General features: G+C 38.3%; 1 protein-coding gene and 1 pseudogene across 1 annotated transcript; both read right to left on the bottom strand.

The window, feature by feature from the left end:
• Positions 1 to 3,066: 3,066 nt before the first annotated feature.
• Positions 3,067 to 3,574, bottom strand: LOC148689936 (uncharacterized; annotated as a pseudogene).
• A 3,513-nt stretch (positions 3,575 to 7,087) lies between these two features.
• Positions 7,088 to 9,013, bottom strand: LOC137732197 (heme oxygenase-like, multi-helical). The gene is made up of 3 exons (XM_068471497.2): positions 8,775 to 9,013; positions 8,275 to 8,495; positions 7,088 to 7,666 (listed from the first exon to the last, which is right to left on the bottom strand). The coding sequence occupies exons 1-3, from the start codon at positions 8,919 to 8,921 to the stop codon at positions 7,306 to 7,308; spliced, it is 729 nt and encodes a 242-aa protein (XP_068327598.2). The 5' UTR covers positions 8,922 to 9,013; the 3' UTR covers positions 7,088 to 7,305.
• Positions 9,014 to 9,985: the final 972 nt, after the last annotated feature.

Below are 9,985 nucleotides of genomic sequence, written 5' to 3'. Positions count from 1 at the left end.
AGTGCAGTTGTAATGAATTTTTAATGTAATTTAATTAATTGAGTGAGGATTTACATGTAAAGAAGGGGTTAATTACACAAACACCCCTTGAGGTTTTTTGAGTTTTCATAAAACCCCCTCATGTTTGGAACATTACATAAACACCCATTGATATTTTAATTCACTTTCACGAATACCCCTTTGGTAAAAAATCTAACTATAAAAAGACAAATTTACCCTATAATTAATTACTTAACAAAATAAAAAAAAATTATAAATAAATAAAAAATCAAATCAAATTAAAAGATACACAAACGTTAAAAAAAAAAAATTTAATTGGAAAACCTTCCTCGCTAAGAGGGAGTGGGGAGGACTAGGAACCTACCTCTGTAGGAAAACCAAGAGGTCGTTCGCTTTTCTCAAATACCAACATATGCGATGCACACAGAGAGATTGGAGAGGGCAAAAGTTTGATCACTTCCCTCTCCGTCTCCGATCAAGCACCCCTTCATTTTTTTTTTAATACTTTCACATTTGAATTTAATTATTCATTACGTTTCAATTTGAGGCCCTTACTCCGACATCATTGTTTTTGTCAAATTGCCTACGAAATTTCCTATGGTTCTTTGTCCCCTTTCAAGTGATGATTGAATACCCGTAAAGGGGTCAACTCGAGGCCTGCCAACAACAACAAAAATGTTCACCCGATTAAGCTCCATCTCTAACCCATCACCCAATCCAATCTCTTCTCCTGGAACCCCAAGCACAACCCTAGATCGAGCATCTTAATCTTCGCCTCAGTCGCCATTGCACTTAGGGCTGGAAAAAATTCCCAAAAATCCCAAACCAAACCAAAAAAATCCCAAACCCAAACTGCAAAATCCCAAACCGAAATTATCCTGAACTTTGGTAATCCCATATTGAAATATTCAGTATGGGATTGGTTTTCAGATTTCATTTTTCGGTAATCTTGAAATCCCGAAATCTTCTTTTCCTTTTGCTTTTGGTTCGTACTTCCCACACTACCAAAGAACAAAGTGTGCAGAAAAAGCAAACTGTAACATCAATTTTATATTATTAAAATAATCAAAGTGTGCAGAAAAGCACATGAATGTTGTGTGCTGTCTAAATTACTATCAAGTAAACTGCAAATATAGCCTATTGTATAATATTAAAATAAGGAAAGTTTGCAGAAAGATGTCTAAAGACTCAGACTCTTTAGACAAAGTGTCTTTCCTATCTCTGCCTTCGCCAGAATCTCAGACTCTTTCTATCTCTCTTCTCAAATTCGAAGACCCACACATCCGCTCACAATCAGACTCCGACCAACTCTCTCCACTTCAGCCACCATCACGCCTCACTACTTCATCCCTACCTCTGATTCTCTATATGTGTGGGGTTTCAAATCAAGGTTAGGGTTTCAAATCGGGGCTTAGGGTTTCAAATTGGGGGCTCGGGTCAGGAAAAAGACGAAGGTTTGACTATCTTTGCACTCTATCTCTCTCTCAACCTTCAATTTTCATCGGTTCACCACTGTTTCTGATTTTAAAATTTAAAATTTTAATGCAGGTTTGGATGATTTCAGGTTAGGTTTCGGGAAATCCTGAAATACCGAAAATATTTCGGGAATACCGAAATTTTGGTTTGGGATCAATCCTCAGATTTCCATCTCGAAAATAGTTGGTTTGGGACTTGATATGTCGTTTTCGGTTCAGTATCCCATACCAAACCAGCCCTAATCGCACTAGCTTTCACAATATGCTACTTTCTTGTTTTCGCATGAAATTTGAGAAATTTTGGTTCGAAACGGTGCTGAATTGTCATCGACGGCTGGAGTATGGGCAGCTGGATCCTCTTATTCGAGTATAGAGTTGACGATTGGAAGGGCATCGTGTTCGGTTTTGGAAAAGACGGGTTTGGCGTCGATGTGGGTCAATGTCACGTTTAATATATAATTTGATATTCTTTTTTATTTATTTATAAAAGTTATTATTTTTTAAGTAATTAAGTATAAGGGTATATTTGTTTTTTTATTGTCATATTATTGGTTGTAAGGGTAATTGTGAAAGTGAATTAAAACCTCAAGAGGTGTTTGTGTAATGTTTCAAAAGTGAGGGGGGTTTTGTGAAAACTCAAAAAATCTTAAGGAGTGTTAGTGTAATTGGAATAGGCATTTAAACGAGCAAGATATTGGACACTAGGGCTCAATTGTTGGTGTTATTCTTTCAAGCTACCTACTTTTTATCCATCATACCCAATGTTCTAAAAGACGCTAGGTGCTAGTCGGAAGACGGGTTGGGGCCTAGCGCCTAGGCGAATTAAGCGGATTTAAGAAAATTTATTATATATTGTATAAATAAGTGTTTATTTATACTTTAAAAAAAAACACACAGAATTATATTAGAGCACAAAAATTGCAAAATAAAATGACATATAAATTATAAAGTACTAGAACATTGAAAACATGAGGAATAAGCATATAATGAGTGTTCATCCAAGTATTCAACATATCTCGTACATTTTGTTGAAAAATTAAAAAAAAAAAAAGTTATTGATTTTTTGTCTAAGTCAAAGTCGTGACCTAGGTAGGTTGGGCAGGCTACGAGCATCTAGGTCATGATTCTGACTTAGACAAAAAATCAATAACTTTTTTTAATTTTTCAACAAAATGTACGAGACATGTTGATGGACTACCCAACCAGATGATGCCCAACCAACAACGAATTGAACCTTGAGCTTGCGATTTCGACTCCCAGTCGAAAAATCTCTGCGACGGCGCGATTGCGGCGGAGCAGTGTAATTCTATGTTGTTGACTTACGACGAGCTAGATGCTCCGTTTGTGGAAGAAAAAGGTAATATGATGCTTTGGATTTTTTCTGTCCAATTTCAGTTTTGAGAGTTTCAAGTATTGTATTGGAAAGAATGAATTTTGTATGATGTTCTCTACGTACATGAATGCAAAGTGTTCTTCACGTAATTAAATATCCCGCTCAATTGTAACCAGAGAAAATCCATATCAACATAACATATATATTAACAACGATATCGCCAACAAATCTACGGGGATATATAATGCACAGTGTTCATCATGTATAGGTGTTTCCAAAGTCGAAAATTCCAACCGGTAATGGTATTCCCACGAAGCTCGAAGACATTTCCGGCTGATTTCTTTTTCCCCTCACCCTTTTCATTAGTTTTCTTGGGCATAAAGGGAGGAGGTGTGGCTGGTTGATCATGAAGTCCAGCACTTGAGGAGCTACAACGACGAGTATCTTGACCTGGCGGTTTCAAGCACTCGCAATCAACGCCATCGTCATAAGGAACAAGCGAGGGCACATCAGTACATGGGGCTGCTTGTGTCGGGCAGTGGTAGTCTGGAGCCGTCGGAGCCACTGGAGCAGCATCATTACATGGATATCCGGTAATGATAGGAGGAGAGTTGGGTGCAGGAGTTGTACTAATTTCATGGTTGGGATTATAATTGCAAGATAGCGAGTCTGGAGTAGTATTGTTGTTGCCCAAGCACAACGCCTTCAACAGATGGCTAAATGTCATTGATATTTTTGTTGGTAGCTGTAAGCCTGAAGGACCATATTAAAAAGATGATGACAAAAGTCAAAAGGTGCTAAAGTAGGACTATGATTAGAGTGGAGGATATATTACGTACGTTCTTAGCTTGATTGCCAGGCTACCATATATTCCAAATCCGAGGATGAACAATGACTTCTATTTGTCAACTTATATATCAGAAACTTTCCTCCTTGGTGGAGGCGGTTTCGATATGTGTGGTGCTTGGTGGAGGATGATGGAGCCTTCTTCTTTGGGGCTGTGTTTGATGAGATCTCTGGCTTGGGATGCTGATTTGTGGTCCGCGGTGGGTTCTTCGCAGGCAGCGGCGGAAGCTAGTCTTTTAGGGTTTGTGTTTTTCTATTTGTGGGCTCTTCTCTTGGGTTGAGCTTATGTTTAGTGTTTGGGGTTCTTTGTGCTCTCTTGGTACTGGAAATTACCTATGTCCAAATATATATATCAGAAACTTTCAAACTAATAATAATAATTATTATTATTATTATTATTAAAAAGAGAAGAAAGAGTTTGAAACTATTACAATAACTTATTATACTATTTAAAAACATATTCTTTTGATCTCACCCCATAATGTAGCTTTATAATCTTCCATTTTTATACTCTCCCCTGTCAAAGATCATGCATAGCCAAAACACATCAAGCTCAACTCAATGTTAATTAAAATGACGAGAAAAGAAGAAAAATTGATTGCAAACTCTAATATTCTTATTTCATTCACATAAGTAAAAATAAATAAATAAATAAAACTGCAAATTACCAAGATAACCACATAAAGAAAGCACTACATCTTGTCACAACGACGTTCTATTAAGTTACAAGGTGTATTTATAAAGCATTCATAAACCCTAGTAAATGATAGAAAAACAATCTCTTTATCTTATTTTACTATAGAACCCTAATACGTAAAATACCAAAAATACTCTAAACTTTAACACCAAATTGCTAACTTTTCTAACATTCAAGTCATTTGGTAAAATCTTAGTCATTGAAATATTTCGGCTAGAAATCAAGTTGCTAAACTTGTTCAACTGATGTGAGAGGACGTGGTGGTTTCCAATGTGTTACAAATATATGAACATGCAACATAATTTATTACCAACTTTAGGAATTATACTTAATGGAACAAAATTGGGTGAAACATTCGTCTTGTTCTTAAAACCGTCTTGAGTGAGGAATTAAGAGCATGCACGAGTTGGGGCTTTCATGCACAAGTTTGGGACGTAGGGCGGTGACTTGGCTACTTAGAATTACTTTTAAGAGTTTCTCCTTAAGTCTCCGCCTCCACCTTGATGAACTGAGTGTCAGTGTTTGGGAAATTGGGGGAGATTTGAGAGCGAGGTTGGATGGAAAACTTAACGGAGTTAGGATGAGATGACAAATTAATGATTTTTGAAATTTGATGTGACAAATCACTTAAAATTTTAATTTATATGACAAATTAAGAGAGAGAGAGAGAGAGAGAGAGAGAGAGAATAAGTTCATCTAACAATTCAAAATTTTCTTTTCTTTTTAGTTAGGGTTATCACCAATGGTCTTTGAGATTGATCAAACTCATCATTTTGGTTCCTTACTTTCAAAATCAATCAATGTCATCCTTGACATTCACCACCGCACATCAATTTAGTCCTTCTGTTTAGATTCCGTCAACTGTTTCTGTGTGACAACCCGTCCCTAATTTGACAATTTTATTAATTTTAAATGAGAGAATTGACAAAAATGCCCCTAGAGGCAAGGACATTGACTTTCATTGACCAGCGTATTGTGAGGCGTATGAATTATTCTTTTAGCGTATCCTTGTAGTACTCGTCATTATAAACACATAGGTGCAAGCGAAACGAAATTTGCGGTTACGACGAAAATTTTACGAACTACGAAGCGTGTTGGGCGTTTTAGTAATTTTGCGTTTACATGAGATAATTTGATTTGTTTTCTGCCTTGGGCTGTGTACCATGTGGGGCCCACGCCCATTCCTTCATCTTTCCCCCGTGTTTCCCTCTCATCTCTCTGTAAAAACAATGGAACCGAGCTCCCTCACCTCACACTCTCCCGTCCTTTTCCTTCCCATCACAAGTCCTAGAGATCTTAAACCCTGCTCACTGCACAACAGCAACTTGGACGATGACACCACCATCTGCAGGTCTTCTTCTTCTTCCTCACTTCCCTTGTTCTTCTCCAAGCCCAGGAACCACCACTTTGCCGTACTTTGACGAACCTTTCGACCAAACACCATTATACCATCACCATCAACCTCGCGGAAGACCACCACCCTTGTACCTAGTTACTCAGGACACCCAAATGAAAAAATGGAACTACACAGTGACTTTTATCACTGTTCACTCATCTCTTCGACCATGGTGATCTTCAAGACCCTCAAATCTTCCTTATTCCGAAGCTCTTATGTTGTTCTAACCTTAAAAATAGTGATTGGGTGACGATTTAGTGTAGGAAGTAACCTGTGAAAAATTAACATTTTAGGTATGACTCTGGATGAAAAAAACTTGATGTACTAAATGTTGAAAACCACGAAACATGAAAATAATAAACAGATTTTAACCCCTTTATTTTATAAATTGTATTTTTACTAACAATGTATTCAACATATAAGCTAATTAACCTACAAACTGCCACATGATACTTGATGCCAAACTAGCATCAGAACAATCATAAAACCAATTTTGAAAATCTAAGCTCTAATACCAAACTGCCATAAAGCAATCATGAAATCAAATCCGAAAACCTTGCTCCATTACTAAACTGAGATGCAACCCGGCTCGAATATCCACACAGATACCAAAATCAAAACACGTTGGCCGACACTCAAAAAGTAATGAAGTCATAAGATGAAGGTGATATGTAAAAAGTACTAATAAATTAAAACAAGAGTGCAGAGTGTACGAAATGAACCTTTTTTTAACAGAGTATGTAGTGTCAGAACACAAATAAGAATGCAGCAGAATTAAATAATGTGTGCATAGTAGTCATGGGAGCAAAACTTGGCCCGGGGCAATATTTTAGCCCCCTACAAATAATATTTTAAAATATAACACGAGGTTAAATTTTTTCATCTCCAATCATGCAGAGGTATAGTTTAATCCCTTTTTAATTTTATTACTCTTTGTTATATTAAGAGAAACTATGATACAACTCATACATTTACTACTATGTTGTACTGTTCAAGGTATATTTAATAAGTAAAATCTATCAAGTTTTGAAGACGTGATAGCAGACTCATTGAACAAAGCTATCCCTCCCTGACACAAGCTTTCTAAAACGCGACATATGATCAAGCTTTCAGTCAAAGCCCTAAACATTTCTACCTTCAAATCACATTCAATTTGCATACTGTACTGTGGCGATCCTAGAAGATAGAGATATGTCGCGTCTGTAAATTTTGTGTGCGACTTTTCTTCCAATTTTACATATCATCTTGAACATCAATCATAGGTAGCTAGAGTGGCATCGGGTGTTACGGGGCCACGGAGCTTGCCAAATTAGGGTGGTGCTAATGCTAAGTCACGTATGTTCACCGCGGTGGGGTAAAGAGGAAGCCCTCTATATATACTAAACATTGTTAGTCTGTTTTCGCAATGTTATTTTTGTCCTCCTCTACTCCAAGGTCTTATACAGTGCTTACCAAAGCTTAGTTTTACTTACACAGCACAGGGCAACAGCTGTTTGCTTGTCCAACTTCAGCCTCATTTCCTGCTGTGAAGGCCATAATTTATCGCTTCCACATAGGTTCATGGAGCAGAGCGTCCAGGACTCCCATGGCTCATGTTCCAAAACTGAACCTCATACTCGAGTACATGCAGGAACGCTACTTCAGCCTTGGTGACCACATCTTCTGAAACCTTCACCAAAGGCCCGCCGTCTGAGGCGGCCTTCTCCAACTCTCGGTCAGCAATGTTTCGGAGAGAAGAGCAGTACTGGCCGAAGCCATCATTGCCCCACCTTTGGCAAGCCTCTTGCAGTTCTGGTGGGGTTTTGGACCCTTCTTCCAGGCAATGGGCAAAGCTCTCTTGGTATACAGCTTCGATGGCCCAAAAGGCTGTCATGGCCACAGCGTAATCAACATCCGGGCTCATTAGATCCTCCAGAAATCTGCAACCAACACCAGTCCAATTACTACATTGGCACAACAGTAATGCCCGATTTACTGGAAGTGAAAGGACTCCCAAATTCTTAACCTAAACAATTTTTATTTGCTTACACATCTGGGCCACTTGAATAGCGGAAATCTACTGTCCCACTAGTAGTATGCTACAACGTGACTAGGTGTCGGTCGCAGTAGGTCACTAGCACTATCGATGATGAGAAAGATAGGCATGTAACTGTACAGAACCAGTGACACCATTCTAAACTTCATCACACTATACCAAACCAAATTTTCTACAATCTATACTAAAGTTCAATAAGAACCCTTGTATGAAATGTGAATATCCTTCAATGACCATTTACAGTGAAAATTACTTGCATGAAATTGGTGAGGGACCACCACAGTGTCCCAAACAATCAACCGACGCCATGTAAAGTAAAAATACATGGCGCCATTGGTAGGTTTGAGACACTGTCGTCGTCATCCTCTTTCATGTAAGTCTCTCTTACTTACGACACTTACTAACATCAGCCTAAATGTTAAAACATAAAAAAGAATTGAGTGATTGCTAACTGCTAAGCAAGAAACTTTGGAGTTAAACTGAAGATGGAACCTGCAGTAATCCTGGGTTGTTTTTTCAGGAACAACACCGGATAGCTCAACGCCCCACTTGGAAGCCTCTTGCTTGAACCATTCAATCTCATCATTCAGAGCAGCCACCCCACTCAGTACCAATTCGATATCGCCGCTTTCGTGATCGGAATTCTTCCAAGCTTTTATCAGCACACTCGCCACAAATGGAACAAATGCTCTCACAAATATGTAGTCCTGGCCCTGCACCAACCTTTTCAAAATTAGACTACCAAAGCAAAAATCCGTTAATTATAAGTGCCGCCCAAATTGACTAGACCACGGAATTTGGACTTCCGCACACAACGGGATGAAACTCGTGAATAAATCAGTATAAAACTCGTCATTCACAAAAGTAAAATCTCCCGCAAGAACGTAAAAAGTAACACTAAACCGTAATAATCATTGCTGCCCGGAGAATTGGAGAATGAAACGGCGCCGTAGCGAACCAAATTAACCAACTTTTAATTGCGGCTTACTTACCAGCCAGCGTTTGAAGGCGGAAAGATCGACGGTGCCGTCGCGAATGCTGATGATGAAGGGGTGTCGGGTGGCTCCAATGTAGATCAGACGGTGCTTCCTCAGCCACGTGTTGGTCATCGATACTCCAGCTTTCGGCTTCCCATCCATTTTCTGCGGCGTCGATCTCTTCCTTTCCTTGTGGTTTCTCTGTTTCGCATTTGACCGCCCGAATGACTGATAGAGAGATAGAGATGGAGGGAGGGGCTTTTGTGTAATTAGAGGGGGCAGTCCCAATGTTCAATCTTTATGTGCCGAACACGTGGGAGCCATGCTGCAAAACAGCCGCTACGCGTGTAGAAGCAGTCGGCAGTAGCCACCGCTTGTGATCGTTGGGCCAGCTACTGTTTCAGATATTAATGGGCCGGTCCAAGCAGGCACCATTTTGTGTGTTTCGTTTTAGTCCCACCTTTATGTAGACTGGTGATGTTACTTCCTTTTTTGGTAAATTTGTACATTGGTGGTGTTACATTGTTGACTTTTCAGTTAAAATAGCATTTGAGATTTGTATAACATCTTACTTTGTTCTTTGATATTGAAAATCAATAGAAATGGTTCATGAGATTATCTACCATTCATTATTACCAAGTTCCCCTTGAATTCTAGAATGCCCCCTTTCCTCTTTGTTTTCTCTTTCAATATTTTAATTTTTTTTAATATATTAAGTTAACATGAATGAATATTAGAAAACCCATACAAGTAAAAAATAAAATAAATAGATATAAAGTAAATAGGGGTATCTTAACCATTAGCTTGATTAGTAACAAAAGAAAGAGCTTGAACTCTTTAGGTGTCGCTCTTACTTCAATTAATGGTTTTTCCACTGCAAGTTTATTAAAATTAACACCTATTCATCCAATGAGAGGTTTAGTATCGATTTTAACTAGCCTTTTACCCCTCCAAATTATGTGTCACGAGAGCTTAACAATTTATTTATTTATTATTCCATAATTAACGAACCAAAGACCTACCTAATTTAGGCAACTACGGGTATGACGAATGGACATATGTGAGAGTAAATTAGTTCTTTTAGAGGTGCACGCCATGCACAAAGCCTTTCGATTACTTTATTGTTGAAGTTAGTAAAGTAATATGATTTAAATTGCGACCACTGAAACTATATGAACCAAAATAAAACTTGACAAGCCCATCTTCCTTCCTACATTGTCCTGTAA

Source organism: Pyrus communis, chromosome 16 (assembly GCF_041283825.1).
Source record: "Pyrus communis isolate YQ-2024b chromosome 16, ASM4128382v1, whole genome shotgun sequence".
Classification (NCBI taxonomy): Eukaryota; Viridiplantae; Streptophyta; class Magnoliopsida; order Rosales; family Rosaceae; genus Pyrus; species Pyrus communis.
This window is presented reverse-complemented; position numbering and strand designations above follow the sequence as displayed.

What these genes read in the sequence shown, in the direction of transcription:
- LOC137732197 (XM_068471497.2), bottom strand. Translation starts at nt 8,921, where the DNA reads ATGGATGGGAAGCCGAAAGCTGGAGTATCGATGACCAACACGTGGCTG. An exon ending in CCGCCTTCAAACGCTGGCTG is followed by an intron (nt 8,496 to 8,774) that starts GTAAGTAAGCCG and finishes AGGTTGGTGCAG; the next exon opens with GGCCAGGACTACATATTTGT. An exon ending in ACAACCCAGGATTACTGCAG is followed by an intron (nt 7,667 to 8,274) that starts GTTCCATCTTCA and finishes TGTTGGTTGCAG; the next exon opens with ATTTCTGGAGGATCTAATGA.